General features: G+C 43.5%; 1 protein-coding gene across 1 annotated transcript in view; it reads left to right on the top strand.

The window, feature by feature from the left end:
* Nucleotides 1–19,659, top strand: part of LOC138666840 (alpha-2-macroglobulin-like protein 1) — a 216,492-nt gene that overhangs the window by 169,464 nt on the left and 27,369 nt on the right. The window contains exons 21-24 of the mRNA XM_069755018.1: nucleotides 6,257–6,883; nucleotides 11,886–11,954; nucleotides 12,752–12,914; nucleotides 15,965–16,116. Of these exons, the coding sequence (XP_069611119.1) occupies nucleotides 6,257–6,883; nucleotides 11,886–11,954; nucleotides 12,752–12,914; nucleotides 15,965–16,116 (1,011 nt within the window). The remainder of the gene's footprint in view (nucleotides 1–6,256; nucleotides 6,884–11,885; nucleotides 11,955–12,751; nucleotides 12,915–15,964; nucleotides 16,117–19,659) is intronic.

Here is a 19,659-nt window from a genome sequence, read left to right as displayed (position 1 = left end):
GCAAAGTACAACATCTGGGCAATAAAAATGAAAAAAGCATATACAGAATGGGAGGAATATGGCTAAGCTACAGCACATGTGAAAAAGACTTGGGTGTAATAGTAGATCATAAACTGAACATGAGTGTGATGTAGCAGCAAAAAAGGCAAATTCAGTTCTGGGATGTATTAACAGAAGCATACAGTCTAGATCACGTGAAGTCATTATTGCCCTCTACTCCTCTTTGGTCAGACCTCATCTGGAATACTGTGTCCAGTTCTGGGTACCACATTTTAAAAAAGACATCAACAAACTGCCAGGGGGGGCCAAAAACCATGGACCCTCTCTAGGCTATTAATATCTGCCCTCAGTCACTGGCTTTACTACTCTGGCGGAGAAAATTGCGCGGGAGCCCACGCCAATTTTTTCAGCGATTTAACCCTTAAATTGCTGAAATCTATTAAATTTAAGGGTTAAAGGCAATTTAAGGGTTAAATCGCTGAAAAAATTGGCGTGGGCTCCCGCGCAATTTTCTCTGCCATAGTAGTAAAGCCAGTGACTGAGGGCAGATATTAATAGCCTAGAGAGGGTCCACGGTTTTTGCCCCCCCCCCTGGCTAAAAACATCTGCCCCCAGCCACCCCAGAAAAGGCACATCTGTAAGATGCGCCTATTCTGGTACTTGGCCACTCTCTTCCCATTCCTGTATAGCGGTGGGATATAGGGTAATGAAGGGTTAATGTCACCTTACTTTTGTAAGGTGACATTAAGCCAGATTAATAATGGAGAGGTGTCAATTCTGACACCTCTCCATTATTAATCCAATTGCATTAAATGGTTAAAAAAAACACACACACATTATTAAAAAGTATTTTAATGAAATAAAGACACAGGTTGTTTTAATATTTTATTGTACTGCCAATCCACCTGAAGACCCTCGCTCTGTAACAAATAAAAAATAATAAACCAACAATATACATACCTTCCGTAGATCTGTAACGTCCCACGTTGTAAATCCATCTGAAGGGGTTAAAATATTTTACAGCCAGGAGCTCTGCTAATGCAGCGCTGCTCGTGGCTGTAAACCCCAGCGAATGAAGGTAATGTAGGTCAATGACCTATAGTTACCTTCATTCGCGGTGATGCGCCCCCTGCTGCATTAGCAGAGCTCCTGGCTGTAAAATATTTTAACCCCTTCAGATGGATTTACAACTTGGGACGTTACAGATCCTTGGAAGGTATGTATATTGTTGGTTTATTATTTTTTCTTTGTTACAGAGCGAGGGTCTTCAGGTGGATTGAGTGTACAATAAAATATTAAAACAAACGGTGTGTTTATTTCATTAAAATACTTTTTAATAATGTGTTTGTGTTTTTTTAACTCTTTCATACAATTGGATTAATAATGGATAGGTGTCATAATTGACGCCTCTCCATTATTAATCTGGCATAATGTCACCTTACAATAGCAAGGTGGCATTAACCCTTCATTACCCCATATCCCACCGCTACATGGGAATGGGAAGAGAGTGGCCAAGTGCCAGAATAGGCGCATCTTCCAGATGTGCCTTTTCTGGGGTGGCTGGGGGCAGGTGTTTTTAGCCGCGGGGGGGCAATAACCGTGGACCCTCTCCAGGCTATTAATATCTGCCCTCAGTCACTGGCTTTACTACTCTGGCAGAGAAAATTGCACGGGAGCCCACGCCAATTTTTTCTGCGATTTAACCCTTAAATTTAAGAGCTAGAGCGCCAAAATTTTGCATATACACACTACTAACATTAGTAGTGTGGAATATGCAAAAAAATGGGGATATGAGATGGTTTACTGTATGTAAACCATGTCTCATAATATGTCTGGTTTTGGCAGGAGATAGCAAAAGCCGGTAATTGAATTACCGGCTTTAAAGCTATATCGCCCTGAAGGAAATATAAAAAAAACAAAAAAAACCCATAGACTTTCATTGGGTTTCGAGTTTCGGCCGATCCCCGACCCCGACTTTCAATAGGATCGGCCGATTTCACTCGACCCGACTTTTGAGAAAGTCGGGTTTCGTGAAACCCGACTTGACCCTAAAAAACTAAAAGTCACTCAACCCTAATAATTACCACCTTACCTAGGAGTGCTCCACCATCAAAGACCACTCCAAGGGAATGGCGTATAATAGTCTGTAAGGTCACAGAGGAACCCAAGGTTACCTGTAAGCAACTAAAGTCTTCTCTTTCATTAACTACTATAAATGTTAATTTGACCACAATCAGGAGGACACTGAACAACCATAGTTTACACAACAGAATTGCATGGAGAAAGCCTCTACTCCCCATAAAGAACATTGATGCCAGAAGCATTTTTGAACAATTTTTTTGTGGATGGATGAAACCGATCTAAAGCATTCTGTTTTAAATGAGAAACATCATGTTTGGAGAAAAACAAAATACTGCACTATGCGCTACAGTAAGAAACCCTCATGCCGTCAGTGAAACATGGTGGTGGGTGTATCAAAGGTCAGGCCTGTTTTGCTCTTTGTGGACTGAAATGGCTTGCCATCATTGCTGGAACAAAAAATTCAGATTTTTTTTTTTATATAATAAATTCTAAAGGAAAATGTCAGGACATTTTGTCCATGAGCTGAATTTAATAAGAATATGGGTCATGTAGCAAGATAAAAGTTAATTTCCTCCAGGCAGTGTGGGTCTAAGTGCCTGCAGGTTCAAAACGCTATTAACCCCTTAAAAAATTTCATCAGACCAAAGAATATTCCATAAAAAATATTTTTATTCAAATATAATCACAATAATATCACCAAAGACATATATACTTGGAAATCTTTATTAAAAAAATAAAACAGATTAAAATAAATAATTGTAAAAAACTCATGAAGTCTATATATGCATATACATATCTATCTCAACAAAATGAGATTTTAATGGGGATTTGATATTTTAATATTTACACAACCCCTGTATGTACAGGACAGGGCAGACCCAAACTGATTGGCATAGAATATATATAAAAAAATAAAAAATCTATTGTTAGTGTAAATATAATCTAACCCGCAGCAAAATAAATTGGGGGATGACGAAGCGGTGAGCGAAACGTGCGTTGGAGTGGTGTGTGCGGGGCAGTGGCATCCCGATACTGGTTGGTATATTATATTGCACTATAGCAGTGATATATTTGGCAGCATATGTGATCTAAAATATAATTACACTATGGTGATTGATTTTTTACACTGATCAATTGCATTTATTAAGTTTTGCATAGGATCGATTGTACTAATAAACACTTTATTATTATTAAATAGTTTGTGTTATACACATGATATATATATATATAGATATATTTTTTCACAATTTTTTATCACATTAATTATTTATATATATTATATAATTGATCACATATCATATATTTTCAATTTATTTTGCTGCGGGTTAGATTATATTTACACTAACAATAGATTTTTTATTTTTTTATATATATATTCTATGCCAATCAGTTTGGGTCTGCCCTGTCCTGCACATACAGGGGTTGTGTAAATATTAAAATATCAAATCCCCATTAAAATCTCATTTTGTTGAGATACTGTAGATATGTATATGCATATATAGACTTCATGAGTTTTTTACAATTATTTGTTTTAATCTGTTTTATTTTTTAATAAAGATTTCCAAGTATATATGTCTTTGGTGATATTATTGTGATTATATTTGAATAAAAATATTTTTTATGGAATATTCTTTGGTCTGATGAAATTTTTTAAGGGGTAAATGGTGTATATATACTTTTTCATTGACCACATATAGTATTATTTCTGGTATCTTTTTCTATATAGGTTGTTGCTTTTCAAAATGCTATTAACCTGTAGATTAACCCCATATCTGCAGGTTAATAGTGTTTTTTAGGTGACAGGTTCCCTTTAACCTCAGAATCTACGCTGATAATGCAGGACTGGCATTATCCTTGCAGTTTCTATGTTTTTAATTCAGACAGACTGGGGACTAACTGTTTAACCTTCAGCTGTGTAGGGTCTTACATGGGCCTCTTTCTAGCTATTTGCTTAATTTGTTCTTTTATTACCAATCCTGCATATATGCACACATTGATACACACATATAGGATACACACTGTAACAATGCTACTCACTTAAGAGTGAGATGATGTATCACAGGAACCATTTCTATTTAAAAGTCTGGCTGATTTATTTCACTCCTCATAAACTGCATCCCAGGAAAACTTAAACACAGCCCTTGTCTGGCACAAAGTGAAACATGAAGTAAAAGGTCCAACAATAGTGAGGGTTTTCACTCTTGGGTTAGAGTCCAGTTTCTTATTCCTTTAGCAAAGACACACAATCCTGGAGATCTGTACATCTCCACACACAGAAATATTTGTGAGACAAACAGGTCCCATTTTACAATATGGACCACACTCAAAGGTGGAGATATGGTGGACAGCCATCCCACCCCAACTCTTCAGTTCCTCACATTAAACCCTAGCCTGTCATGACCGATTAGCCCCTTTTACTAATATGTGTAGAGCATTACTCCAGGTTTACATCACAGAGGACAACCACCTCTGTGATACATATCTCCCATCCACTATGTGTCTTGCAGCTACCTTACAACACACACACACACACACACACACACACACAGATTGTTTTAGGCTTGTCTGATCTCCCAAATAAAAAGTAAAGTATCTCAAACATTTGCCCTAATTTATGTCAATAACTCTGTTGATGATCTCTCTAAAAAAATCTTCACAACTGGCTGAGTTCTATCTCCTGGAGCAAGGCACACACCTCCATAAACTAGATTGCCTAATCGTTATTCCTTCTTCTGCTTAACTCTTTTTCAAGTTAACACAGCAACTTGTGCTCCAGAAACTTTACTGTTCTCCTTTCCAATGCCATGTAGTGAGTTTTCTCCACCCCTGCAGCTTTTCTTGGATTCTGCTTGTGCAGCGCCCCAGAGTCCTGGTCGCTGCAGTAATGTCGCTCTGCCACTAAGGGGAGTGATGTTATGTCTGATTGCACTAAAGGAGTTCACCTGACCAGGTATCACAGTCACACATTACACTTCACACTCCGGCCACCAGGGGGAGCAAAAGGCACTATGTATTAGGCCACTCCTCACACTGGTAAAACTGGGGGTTGGATAGGAAGTTAGAACAGAAAGCAGCCTGGGAGAGCTCCAGGGAGGACCTGTCAGGGGTGCGTTCCTGGCAGGTACCTAGCAGAAAGACAGAACGTGATGGAGCCGTGCCTGCACTACCTTGCGGCGGCATCCTTAGAAAGGACACGAAGAGAAGGATATTGTGGACAAGTGAGAAATGAGAGCAAAGCACAAAGGAGAGCCAGTAGGAGTCGTGCCCCGAGAACAGCAACTTCCTACTGAGGCGCGTAGCCAGTGGCCGGAACACCGAGGAAGTAACTGACTCCAAGCATTACTTCAGACAGCGGCAGGACAGTTGGTTTTAGGTTGGCTGTCTACCATACATCACCATACGAAGACATAGGGGGCAAGCGTGGAGAGGGGCGTCTCTAGGGTCCCAGAATAGCTCTGAGCCTTCCCGTCAAACGGGTGCGTCCTATCCAGATAAACTTGGGGGACGGAGAGAGAGAGGGAAAGAACGAATACGAAAGTTGTGAGGACTATCCCGAATGCTCAGCAGGGAAGAACTACAACACACAGGCGCTAGTTGGTAGGCACGGATTTCCACCTGCAAAGGTAACTCTGGATGTGCCTTTTGACCGGCCAGACTCAGCCAGCCCGGTTAGCAGTGCTCTGGATTGGGGATCCCGAAGTCATCAGAAAAAGGTAAAGAGACTGCAACCCTGTGTCCTCGTTATTACCTGCGCTTCACATCATCACCACCTACACTACTGGGAAGCCCTTGGGATATACTTCACCTGTGGGAAGGTATACCATCTAGCTGCCATAACACCACCCGAGCGGGCCCCAAGCAGCGTCGGTCACCCTGACCGAATACCACAGGTGGCGTCACGAAACCTTGGCCGACTTTCATCACTTCTTTCATTGGACGCCCCTTAGCAGGGTCACGGACCGGGTCCAGCCACCGTGACAACCCCAGAACCGAGACAGAGAGGACCGGTGCCGAGTAACCCGCGGCCCTTCGTCTGGGGGCGCTCCAACTTGGCGTCACGAACAGGATGTACTTAAGCCTGAAGAATCAGGTCATGTGTGCCTTGAAACTGTGTTGGAATCGTGCTTGAACTGTGATTTATTGCAAAGACTGTGCATTGTTAACTGTTGCGAAGATTCCCGCCAAAACCGCCGCCATTGCCGCGCCACGAGTAGCGCAGGAGAAGGAGGGCGTGCCATGGGAGGAGATCGCGAAAACGGCGCCGAAAGTAGGGACCGCCCCCTCCGACTACGGCTGCAGGATGACGAGCTCAGGAATGCAGGAGCTCAAACCCCCAAAAATGGAGGGGCCGCGTGTGTGTGCTGCCGCAGATCAAGGAGCAGAGACAGTGACCAGCGGGTGCCAGGACGATAGCGGAGTGACCCGGGGTCATCCATGCCCACCGGAGGTGAACCAGAGCCTGCCGCTACTGGAGGCGTCAGACCTCCCGACCTCGGACGTGGGGTCGGCAACGGCGAAGAAATGGAAGTCGGAGCTGTGCAAGAAGATCGCACAGGGAGAGCCGTGGTCAGGGCCGCAGCAGACTCCAGTGTCCTCATCAGCGGGACCGACCGACATCGGTGGAACCACATCAGACGCAGGTACCAAAAACGACCTTGCCTCACCGACCGATCCAGCTCCAGTGACCGCTCCCCATCCCATCTATGACCGGTCTTCCGCTGCCAAGATTGTGGTGGCGGCCCTTTACGCCATGAAGGGGATACTGCCCCTGCTACCGACCTCTATGGGCGAACCATTAGACGTGAGTCACGAGGGGGTGTTCTTTGAATGGGATGCTCCAAGGATCCAACCAGACGGGTCCAGACAGGAGGGTTCTTATGTCGTCGGGCTCACCTGGGAGCAGTATAGACGATGCTTAATCTCGCAGTGGAAAGACCGGGAACGAACAGAACAGACTGCCCGACCAGGGGTACAGATGCCCCTCATCAACTGCTGCCTTGAGAGTGCGGTGAAACAAGGGATAGTACTGGCCTTCCACCTGAGAAGGGGGTGTGGCTTTATACTGGAGCCAGGGCTGCCGACTGAAGTCTTTGTGACTAGCTGTAATGTGGAAGCCCAGTCCCACAGCGTACCTCCTACCCGAAATTTGTACAGGGGGGACCATGTGACTTACACTCGCCACTGGAGTGAGCAAGGATGGTATGCCAAGAGAGTCAAACGATGTGAGCCTGTGGCAGCCCCATCTACTGTCCCAACCGAAACTAGTGACGGTACTCCGCCGACCCAGCGGGACCCAGTACTACTACCCCGGCGTGTGATGTCCTGCTTGCGGAGTCTGCCACTAGCACTGCCGTCCGCACCCAGACCACTAATGACTTGATTGTGCCTGAGAGACAATCCAAAGACGTCAAGACAGTCTTGGATGAGAGCGCAGAGCCAGACCTTCCCCGGACAGGAAGTGTTCATTACCGGCTGATGTCTTGTCGTCTACTATAGCACTAAACCTCGGAACCCCGACACATGTATATAGTTGACTGTTTCCTGCTCTTTTTGCTGCTAAACCCATCCTGGGTTATTTCTTAAAGGGATCCCTTTGTTGACCCAGGATCCCTATTGTTTTCTGTTTTTTCCTTTTTGTACGAGTTTATCATTGTTTCCAAAAACTGCCGAATCATGGACGGTGAATGATTCACAAACTGGTTTTGTACATAGTTCTCACCTTCTTAAAGGTGCTCTCTACTGCTTTTACAAGGAAGGGAGACTTTGCAAAGAAACTATTACGTGAAGGTTTCTTGTGTCTTAAAGTTTATTAGTGACTTGATGATTGTTTGAACTACCTCAAAGAAGACTGATTTTTCCTCTTAAAGGGAATGTTACTTGTTGCCTTTTGATAATGTTGCTTTAAGTAGTAAGATAGTAGTAATAATGTTTACATAGTAGATGACATGTAGCTAGAGAGCTAGAAAGTGAACCCGTAGGGGATAGTGAGTCTGAGAACCATAGAGAGATGGTTGATAGATGGTTACTGTGAACCTAGAAGAAGAAGAGGCAGTAGGCCCGGACGAATAGCCAGGCGGTCCTGCATATGTGTGAAGTCAGAAGAAATAAAGAAAAAGTTCAATTTGTATTGTAACGTTTTATAGTAAGCCTTTAGTGGGTTCAGCTTATACGCCCTTAAAGGAAAAGTTAAATTACTGTTTAAACATTTGCACTTAGTAGAATACCCGGTTGGGTAATAGGAATTATTTATAGTCAGTAGATTAGAATGTTATTTAAAATATTTAAACATGTTTCCGTTTGTAACGTTCAAGTGACCTCACCTCCCATAAAGGGAAGCATTGTAATATTTATATTGTTCAAAGCATTTAAAAATTTTGTATGTCTTTTTTCTAACATCATTGTTGTTCTTCTTTTCCCAGTCCGGGAGTACTGGATTTAACCGGGGAGGAGTGCAGCGCCCCAGAGTCCTGGTCGTTGCAGTAATGTCGCTCTGCCACTAAGGGGAGTGATGTTATGTCTGATTGCACTAAAGGAGTTCACCTGACCAGGTATCACAGTCACACATTACACTTCACACTCCAGCCACCAGGGGGAGCAAAAGGCACTATGTATTAGGCCACTCCTCACACTGGTAAAACTGGGGGTTGGATAGGAAGTTAGAACAGAAAGCAGCCTGGGAGAGCTCCAGGGAGGACCTGTCAGGGGTGGGTTCCTGGCAGGTACCTAGCAGAAAGACAAAACGTGACGGAGCCGCGCCTGTACTACCTTGCGGCGGCATCCTTAGAAAGGACACAAAGAGAAGGATATTGTAAAGAAGTGAGAAACGAGATCAAAGCACAAAGGAGAGCCAGTAGGAGTCGTGCCCCGAGAACGGCAACAGCCTACTGAGGCGCGTAGCCGGTGGCCGGAACACCAAGGAAGTAACTGACCCCAAGCATTACTTCAAACAGCGGCAGGACAGTTGATTTTAGGTTGGCTGTCTACCATACATCACCTACGAAGACATAGGGGGCAAGCGTGGAGAGGGGCGTCTCTAGGGTCCCAGAATAGCTCTGAGCCTTCCCGTCAAACGGGTGCGTCCTATCCAGATAAACTTCGGGGACGGAGAGAGAGAGGGAAAGAACGAATACGAAAGTTGTGAGGACTATCCCGAATGCTCAGCAGGGAAGAACTACAACACACAGGCGCTAGTTGGTAGGCACTGATTTCCACCTGCAAAGGGAACTCTGGATGTGCCTTTGGACCGGCCGGACTCAACCAGCCCGGTTAGCAGTGCTCTGGATTGCGGATCCCGAAGTCATCATTAAAAGTTAAAGAGACTGCAACCCTGTGTCCTCGTTATTACCTGCAAACATAGACTAAGTGTGAACAGGTGCTGAACCTAGAGTCGCCAACTCGTATATAGTTAAGTAAATAAGGCAGCACACTGCAGCGCTAAAACATGTAAACTTGAAAACACGAAATTTGAACTGCATTACTGCACTAGAAATATGAAAAATGAGAGCTTTTAGCGCATAAAAATGGCCAATTTTATGTGTACCTGGTAGCCCCTTTACGGCATCTCTCTTATACCAGGTCCTAAACTTGCCTTACCTCGCTGAGAATAAACGTCTCCATCTGAATGCGTACATGTGAAACCTCTTCTTAGACTAAAATTCTCTCTCTCTGTGGAGGGGTATTGGACCTGCTGTAATTAAAACACCTGAAGCTAGGAGGCGGAGTGCACGATCAGAAGGCTAAAGAATACATTTCAAAAACCTGACCGGCACATCCAAACATAGACTAAGTGTGAACAGGTGCTGAACCTAGAGTCGCCAACTCGTATATAGTTAAGTAAATAAGGCAGCACACTGCAGCGCTAAAACATGTAAACTTGAAAACACGAAATTTGAACTGCATTACTGCACTAGAAATATGAAAAATGAGAGCTTTTAGCGCATGAAAATGGCAAATTTTATGTGTACCTGGTAGCCCCTTTACGGCATCTCTCTTATTGCCGTAAAGGGGCTACCAGGTACACATAAAATTGGCCATTTTTATGCACTAAAAGCTCTCATTTTTCATATTTCTAGTGCAGTAATGCAGTTCAAATTTTGTGTTTTCAAGTTTACATGTTTTAGCGCTGCAGTGTGCTGCCTTATTTACTTAACTATATACGAGTTGGCGACTCTAGGTTCAGCACCTGTTCACACTTAGTCTATGTTTGGATGTGCCGATCAGGTTTTTGAAATGTATTCTTTAGCCTTCTGATCGTGCACTCCCCCTCCTAGCTTCAGGTGTTTTAATTACAGCAGGTCCAATACCCCTCCACAGAGAGAGAGAATTTTAGTCTAAGAAGAGGTTTCACATGTACCCATTCAGATGGAGACGTTTATTCTCAGCGAGGTAAGGCAAGTTTAGGACCTGGTATAAGAGAGATGCCGTAAAGGGGCTACAAGGTACACATAAAATTGGCCATTTTTATGCGCTAAAAGCTCTCATTTTTCATATTTCTAGTGCAGTAATGCAGTTCAAATTTCGTGTTTTCAAGTTTACATGTTTTAGCGCTGCAGTGTGCTGCCTTATTTACTTAACTCGTTATTACCTGCGTCTCACATCATCACCACCTACACTACTGGGAAGCCCTGGGAATATACTTCACCTGTGGGAAGGTATACCATCTAGCTGCCATAACACCACCCCAGCGGGCCCCAAGCAGCGTCGGTCACCCTGACAGAATGGCGTCACGAAACCTTGGCCAACTTTCATCACCCCTTTCATTGGACACCCCATAGCAGGGTCACGGACCGGGTCCAGCCACCGTGACAACCCCAGAATCGAGACAGAGAGGACCGGTGCTGAGTAACCTGCGGCCCTGCGTCTGGGGGTACTCCACTTGCAAGCAAGAAATCTCAGTGAGTGCTATAGCGTCAGACAAATGTGCTCCACACACTAACGTATTCCATCAATGGCACACAACACACCAGTGTAGTAGATGGGTGGTAAATGCAACATGATAATGGTCAGTCAGGTAAAAGGATGAACAATGGGCTTGAATCAAGCCATGCCCCCGAAATTGTGATGCAGCATACTAAATGAGAGGGGGAGCGATGAAAAGCAGATTCTCTCAGGTAATGTGACGTAACCAGCAGATCCTAGAACTACCTAGAGAGCTTCAAAAACTCTGGCTTGGTCTATGTTCATACATTGTGTTTTTGCTTTTTTTTTTTACAGCATTTTTAATGCAAATTAAAAGCTGCTTTTTACAGTAACACCAAAAGCTATGAGATTTCAAAAATCTCAAGAACATGCTTGTTTTTTTCCTGACTGAATTAGAAAACTGCAGAGTTTTTTTTAAATCTGCAGCAAAACAATTATTTCATCATTCTTCACACATAGAAAGCAAAAAGAAACTGCAAAAATGCTTAATTTAAATTCCGTAACATTTTTTTAGCGTTTTGCAGAATTTTCTTTATAAAAATAACTAAATCTATTTTTTTTTTTTAAATATTAAACAAATGCTGTAGGCAAAATGACAGAAGAAATCTATACAACAAAAATCCTGTGAAAAACACTGCTAAAACGCTGAAAAATGGGCATTTTGAATGCCAAGACAGCAGGTTTTGGCTGCTGAAAAAAAATGCTGCAAAAATGCAACGTGTGAACATAGTCTTACAATGGGTTCACTATCTCCCTAGGTTGCTTCAATTAAGAAAATGTTTGGACTCACCAGAGCACCCGCTTATCTATATAGTCCTGACAAATCCTAAATATATGCACTGCGATGATAAAACTAAGTTTTCCAAACTTTTTGTTAACTATAGGAAGATAACAAGATTGCGTGCACGGCATACGTCACTATCGCTCTTCTTGAACATCACAACATTTATAATGTGAGTAATTTTATGCTCAGGTGAAAAACTGTTAACTTATGAAAAATATAACTTTCTAAAAAAAAGTCTTAGGCTATGTGCACACGTTCAGGAATTCATGCAGAAAATTCCTGTGGAAATCCGGACATTTCTGCCAGATTTCCGAATGAAATCCGCATGCGTTTTTTTGGCGCGTTTTTTGCGCGGTTTTGACGTGGTTTTTGCGCGGTTTTTCCCAGACACTTCCCAATGCATTAGACAGTGGGAAAACCGCGAAAAAACAGCAAAAATAATGAGCAGGTTCATTATTTTTCCGCAATGCGTTTTTCATGCGGAAAAACGCACATCATGTGCACAGAAATTGCGGATTTCATTAAAAATGATAGGATGCTTAATGTATGCAGATTATTTGCGGTTTTATAGCGTTTTTATAGCGCAAAAATGCTAAAAAACCGCAAATAATCGGCAACGTGTGCACATAGCCTTAAATAGATATTTCCACTGTGTATATATATATTTGGCATATCCACAGGAACCCGACCTTCCATTTCCAGAATGGGGCTGATTTTCACACTGCTGACACAGGACAAGTGGCCGCTCATGCACAGTTTTTATTAATTTCTATAGGAGTTCTGAAAATTGCCTGGAAATTTAAGAGAACTTGTATAAATTAATGGCAAGAGATGCAGTTGATTGGTCATCTCTCCTCTGTCAGAGCCACTCTGCAGTGCCAGCAATAGGTGTTAACGTACTTTATACTATATATCTGTAATATGATGTCTATGAAAATTATGCATTATTGTTTATATCATGTTTAGGGAAGTATTGTGGAAAATGCCCTGAGCTGTCTTAGGAAGTCAGTGGACAGTGTTAAATCGCTGCATACCCAGGCACTTCTGGCGTATGCCTTCACCTTATCAGGAGACAGCGAGCTGAGACAACAGACCCTGGAGAAACTGGAGCAGAGCATTGTAAAAAACGGTGCGAAGATGAAATTTATGTACAAATTTACTATTAAAGATGCACTAAGATCAAAGTTTTTATCCAATTAATATATACAATCATCATATTAAATAACACTGTGTACATTTTGCCTTTCTACCCAGCTAATGTTTCTCTTTTCTCTGCTCTATGTAGAAACAGGAAGTCTCTTGTCCCTGCATTTATCATTCCCCTCTTCAACTCCTGATCCAGCTGCTACCCCTGCCTGGGACTTTGCAGTGATTCATGATTCATGCAGGGAAAACTGACCTTCTGCTTTTACATAGAGCTTAGAAGAATTCAGCATGTCCGATTTTAATCACGGGATGTGATAGACCTAATGGAAAAGAGAAGAATTGTAAATATGTGAACAAGTTACTGGGATGCAACACGCAGCTAGAGATGAGGCAAGAGTAACCAACTAAGCTATTTATTTTCCTAACATGGAAATGAAGGTGTCAATTAAGGAGACAGTTTTTCGGGTACAGGGTATAAAGTCACACAATATTAGCAGTCATGTCAATAACAACAGTTTAACAATTCAAGGTCTTATTCTCTATTCTATCTAACTGTCTCTCAGTATGTACAGCCACTTTAATTTTCTGCTCCTTTAACTTTCACTGGCGGCACCTACTACAACAATAGGCCCATCACTACAGTAAGTCTTTCAAACGTTCTCTATTATTATACTGGCACTAACGGGGGTCACCGGTACTTCATGCTTTGCCGCAAGTCTTTAGTAGCCAGTGTCTTAATACCTTATATGAGCTTTTCGCACTGACCGGCCCCAGTCCCGTCCACAGCTCTGCCCTAGCCCACACCCTGTACCATGCATCTACGCTGGAAGTAATGGCTCGGTTCACTCATATCTCCTGGTCAAGACAGCACATGTCCTGCTTGTCTTGGTCCCCGGCCACTCCTCGGTCGTTCTGCCTCTGCGTTTCACTGCTCAGACCACCTTCCTCCCTCACTAGTTGGCGCCAACAGCCTTCCCACATTGGCACTCCACCCTTTTATATTTGGTAACTGCGCCAGAACTACTACCTGACCTGGTGCTCTATTCAAATCCATTCCCCAAGGAATGCGTCTTCCATCTTCCAATTCTATCTTATTCTGCTTAATCAGTAGACAGCGATATTTGGACACTAGTGCCGTGGAACTTTGATGAACCTTATCTTCGACTCTCCACCCCCTTACAAGCACACAGTGCTATATAATATAATGACTGCAATATATAAAGAGGATAAAAATTTTGATAGGAGTGCTTCTTTAAAAAAGCATTCCCATTAACTTTTTCCCTTTATACCTGTGCATATGTGTGTATATTGAACTGTCAGTGTGTTGACATGCTCACCTATCACTGTCTTTTCTGTTGTTGCCAGTCCTCTTCTGAGTCACATGACATCAATCTGACTATCCGGATCACACTGTGCTCTGTGAAAGCCACAATTCTCTTTTAAAATGTAAACATTTGGAGCCTCATTCTGGCTCTTCATAGACTAGCACTGTATAATCCACTTCTGTGACATACAGAGCGCAGTCTGACCTTGACAGATTGAGACTCGTGACTCAGAAGAGGATCGGAATCACTCAAACTGATGATGTTGCTGTCAGAGGTAACATCATCCTGCTGTGGCTGATATGAGTGATGTGCCATATAATCCATAACACTATTTTGCCCCCACTAATATGCTTGGTGGAGGCAAAAGAGGTCAATTGTGATCTTTGTTTGATAGCACTACTGCCGTGACAGCCAATGCCAGTGGTGATGCTCGGGCTCCAACATTTTTAGCAATGGTATGGGTTTTTTTTTAAAAATATGCCATCAACTGCCATTGCCTCTTTTTCTTATAACATAAATTTTGTATGACACTACTATTAAATCTTGACAAGCAACGCCAATTATTCAACACTTGACAAAAAATGATAGGATGCTTAATGTATGCAGATTATTTGCGGTTTTATAGCGTTTTTATAGCGCAAAAACGCTAAAAAAACGCAAATAATCGGCAACGTGTGCACATAGCCTTAAATAGTTATTGTCACTGTGTATATATATATATATATTTGGCATGTCCACAGGAACCCGACCTTCCATCTCCAGAATTGGGCTGATTTTCACACCGCTGACACAGGACAAGTGGCCGCTCATGCACAGTTTTTATTAATTTCTATAGGAGTTCTGAAAATTGCCTGGAAATTTAAGAGAACTTGTATAAATTAATGTGTAATGCTACATAGGCAGGTACACATACAGAAAGCAAAATGTGGCAGCAAGTATAGTGTAGATGAGGCATATATGATTGTCAATTTGAATTAGTAAGCCAGTTGTGCAAACACAGACCTGCAGTTAATTGCCTACATTTTATTTTGCTATTTTTTTTTTAACAAAAATCAACCCCTTTCCTCAAAACTGCGAAATAAGAAATGTTAGGTTTGTACATGTCCAATAAAACAGTATTTAATTAAGTCACTCATCTCTGTTGGCCATCATCAAAACTACAGCTTTACCTCCAGCTGGCTTGAATCTAAATACAGGTTGTATTCAAGATAGTGTTCTCAGAAATGTATGTATCACGTCTGTGTATACACTGTAGTTCACTGATAACAATTATTTAATAGGCTGTTACCATTAGAACTCTGTTACCAGCTATCTGTGCATAGAGAGCAGTAAACACACACAACGTGGCCCCATAGTAAAAATAAAAGTTGATACATAAATGTAGGAAAATATCACCAAATTACCGTAAGTAAAAAAAAAGAAAACGAAAAAAAAAAAATGAAAAGTGTAAAAGAAATTAATACAATTTTCCCTGATATAAAAAGTGCACACCTCCTTAAATTAACATATTCCAATTTTGAGACAAAAGTCATTTTGAATAGTTGGTCGATGCAACGCAAACATGTTTTTTAGGGTAACTTGTGTAAGCCACAACATGCAGGACGGTATATGCTGAAATATGGCTACTAAAAAAATAAAATAAAGTAAATTATTGATTTTTAGCTGCTGCTCTAATATTTATAAATGTTCTATGAATTCTGTAAAATAGGTGGACACAGACATGTTGAGACCGCTTCATATGTTGTTCTGACCTTGCTTTCTGAAAATATAACAACCAAGAAGAATCTGGAACACATTGAGGATATTATTCTTTGGATGGTGAAAAAGCAAAATCCACGGGGCGGCTTCGCTTCTTCTCAGGTTACCATTTTTCAAGTACTGTTCTTTTTTCTTGCAGCCGACAAAACCATATATCATTCTTCAAATCAGATTATTAGTGACTAGTGTTGAGTGATACTTTCCGATATCCAGAAGTATCGGTATCGGATTGGATCGACCGATATCCAAAAAATATCGGATATCGCCGATACCGATGCCCGATACCAATACAAGTCAATGGGACACAAATATCGGAATGTAAATAAGCCCTTTCTGTCCTTCTACATCCTCTTCCAGAGGGGGGAAGAGTGTGGGCAGTGCGTGGGCGGACACTGTGAGTGTCTGTGTGTGCGGACGGGGTCTGTGCGGGCCTGCCAGGGATGTGTACCTGCCTGCCGGGGCTTTGTGCGGGCCTACCGGAGCTAAGTGTGGGCCTACCGGGGCTCTATGGGGCCTGCCGGGGCTCTATGCGGGTTGCCCAGGCTCTATGCGGCATCTCGGGGCTGTATGCGGGCTGCCGGGGCTCTCTGGGGTCTGTGCGGCGTGCTGGGGCTCTGTGCGGTGTGTGGAGTCTCTGAGCGGCGTGCGGGATCTCTGTGCGGCGTGCTGGGGCTCTATGCGGGCATCGTCCGATGGGACTACAAGTCCCATCAGACGATGCCTGCTGCACTGACAGTGATTGACACATTAGCCAATGATGGGACAGTAGTAGTCCCATCATCCGGCTAACGTGTTGAATGAAAAAAAAAATACTACATACATACTCCATACATACTCCATACATACTCCATACAGTACATTCATACATTACATACAATACATACATAGGCATACAGTACATTAAACATAGAGATTCCTCCGCCGCTGTAAAAAAATAGTCCCTAGTCTTACTTATGGCATTGCTGGGTGAGAAATTTTCCCACGCAGCAATTGCCATAAAGTGAGCCTTTGTCCTAAGGTAACCTCTCAGTGATGCACTGCAGGAGCCATTGTCTCCTGTCAGTGTCACTGAGGGTCCTATAGAGCAGTGACATCACTCGATATCACTATAGGGGAGATCATCGTGGGACACTCGTTATTAATTGGACTACGGCGGACAGGTAGTATACGGTTTATTATTTTACATTTTTTGCAGGCGCAGAAGTATGGTAAGTATGGTTAAATGAAGAACATTAAAATACTTTTTTCTGAATGTGTGCGTGTTTTATTAACCCTTTCTTACTATTGCATTAATAATGGATAGGCGTCTTATTGACGCCTCTCCGTTATTAACCCGGCTTAATGTCACCTTACAATAGCAAGGTGACATTAACCCCTTATTACCCCATATCCCACCACTACACGGGAGTGGGAAGAGAGGGGCTATGTGCCGGAATTGGCGCATCTGGGGCGGCTGCGGACTGGTATTTGTAGCCGGGGGGGCCAATATCCATGGCCCCTCTCTAGGCTATGGATATCAGCCCGCAGCTGTCTGCGTAGCCTTTGTGGCTTTAAGATATAGGGGGACCCCACGTCATATTTTGGGGGGGTCCCCCTATGTTAATAGCCAGTAAAGACTACGCAGACAGCTGCGAGCTGATATTCATAGCAGGCTACAAATATTGGCCCCCGGCCGTCGGCTTTCTCCTTCTGGCGCAGAAAATTGCGCGGGAGCCCACGCCCTCTTTCACTCTTGCGTCGGTACGGGTCCGTCGCTATGCGTCGGGCCAACGTACCGACGCACATTGTGAAATTTGTGCACTACGTGGGCAGCGGATGCAGTTTTTCAACGCATCCGCTGCCCATTCTGAAGTCCGGGGAGGAGGGGGCGGAGTTTCTGCCACGCATGTGCGGTAGAAAATGGTGGGCGCGATGGCCAAAGAAACGTTCACTTGAACGTTTTTTTGTGCCGACGGTCCACCAAAACACGACGGATGCGTTGCACGACGGACGCGACGTGTGGCCATCCGTCGCAATCCGTCGCTAATACAAGTCTATGGGTAAAAAACGCATCCTGTGAGCACATTTGCAGGATCCGTTTTTTTCTACCACATCCGTTTTTTTCCGCCGGATCTGTTTTTTCCGCCTGATAGCCACATGTTTCATCCATTTTGTGCAGGATCCATCAAAAAAGCTGTTTTCGCCGGACGGAAAACACATACAGGGGAACCTTTTTTCTGTTCGGCGAAAAAACGCACAGCGACGGATCCAGCAAAAAACATATGAAACGTGTGGCCATCAGGTGCAATCCGGCGCTAATACAACTCTATGAGAAAAAAACGGATCCAGCAGAAAAAACGGATCCTGCAAATGTGCTCGCAGGATGCATTTTTTACCCATAGACTTGTATTAGCGACGGATGGCCACACGTCGCGTCCGTCGTGCAACGGATCCTGTTGTGATTTCTGTTGTCAAGCTCCCTCCTGTGGTCATGAATGGTACTTCGGCTGGTTCTGTCCATGGGCTTCCTCTGGTGGTGGTGAGTGGGGCTGCGGCTTCTGAGGTTTCTTCCACAGGTGACGAGGTTAATTCGTTAGCTGGCTGCTCTATTTAACTCCACCTAGATCATTGCTCCATGCCACCTGCCAATGTTCCAGTATTGGTCTAGTTCACTCCTGGATCGTTCTTGTGACCTGTCTTCCCAGCAGAAGCTAAGTTCCTGTTGTTTTTCTCTGGTTTGCTATTTTTCTATCCAGCTTGCTATTTTGATTGTTGTCTTGCTTGCTGGAAGCTCTGGGACGCAGAGGGAACGCCTCCGCACCGTGAGTCGGTGCGGAGGGTCTTTTTGCGCCCTCTGCGTGGTCTTTTTGTAGTTTTTTGTGCTGACCGCAAAGCTACCTTTCCTATCCTCTGTCTGTTCAGTAAGTCGGGCCTCACTTTGCTAAATCTATTTCATCTCTGTGTTTGTAATTTTCATCTTTACTCACAGTCATTATATGTGGGGGGCTGCCTTTTCCTTTGGGGAATTTCTCTGAGGCAAGGTAGGCTTTATTTTTCTATCTTTAGGGCTAGCTAGTTCCTTAGGCTGTGTCGAGTTGCATAGGGAGCGTTAGGAGCAATCCACGGCTATTTCTAGTGTGTGTGATAGGATTAGGGATTGCGGTCAGCAGAGTTCCCACGTCTCAGAGCTCGTCATATATTATCAGTAACTATCAGGTCATTCCGTGTGCTCTTAACCACCAGGTCCATTATTGTCCTGACCACCAGGTCATAACAGGATCCGTCGTGTTTTGGCGGATCGTCGACACAAAAAAACGTTCAAGTGAACGTTTTTTCGGCCATCGCGCCCGTAATTTTCTACCACGCATGCGCAGCAAAAACTCCGCCCCCTCCTCCCCAGACTTCAGAATGGGCAGCGGATGCATTGAAAAACTGCATCCGCTGCCCACTTCGTGCACAAATTTCACAACGTGCGTCGGTACATCGGCCCAACGCATAGCGACGGACCCGTACCGACGCAAGAGTGAAAGAGGCCTTAATGAGCGTTGATTTAAAAAAAATAGCGGAAAAAAACGGCGTGAGCTCCCGCGCAATTTTCTGCGCAAGAGGGGGAAAGCCAACGGCCGGGGGCCAATATTTGTAGCCTGCTATGAATATCAGCTCGCA

The sequence above is a fragment of the Ranitomeya imitator genome, chromosome 2, assembly GCF_032444005.1.
Source record: "Ranitomeya imitator isolate aRanImi1 chromosome 2, aRanImi1.pri, whole genome shotgun sequence".
NCBI lineage: Eukaryota > Metazoa > Chordata > Amphibia > Anura > Dendrobatidae > Ranitomeya > Ranitomeya imitator.
Note: the sequence above shows the minus strand (reverse complement) of the source record. Positions and strands in the feature narration are given on the sequence as shown.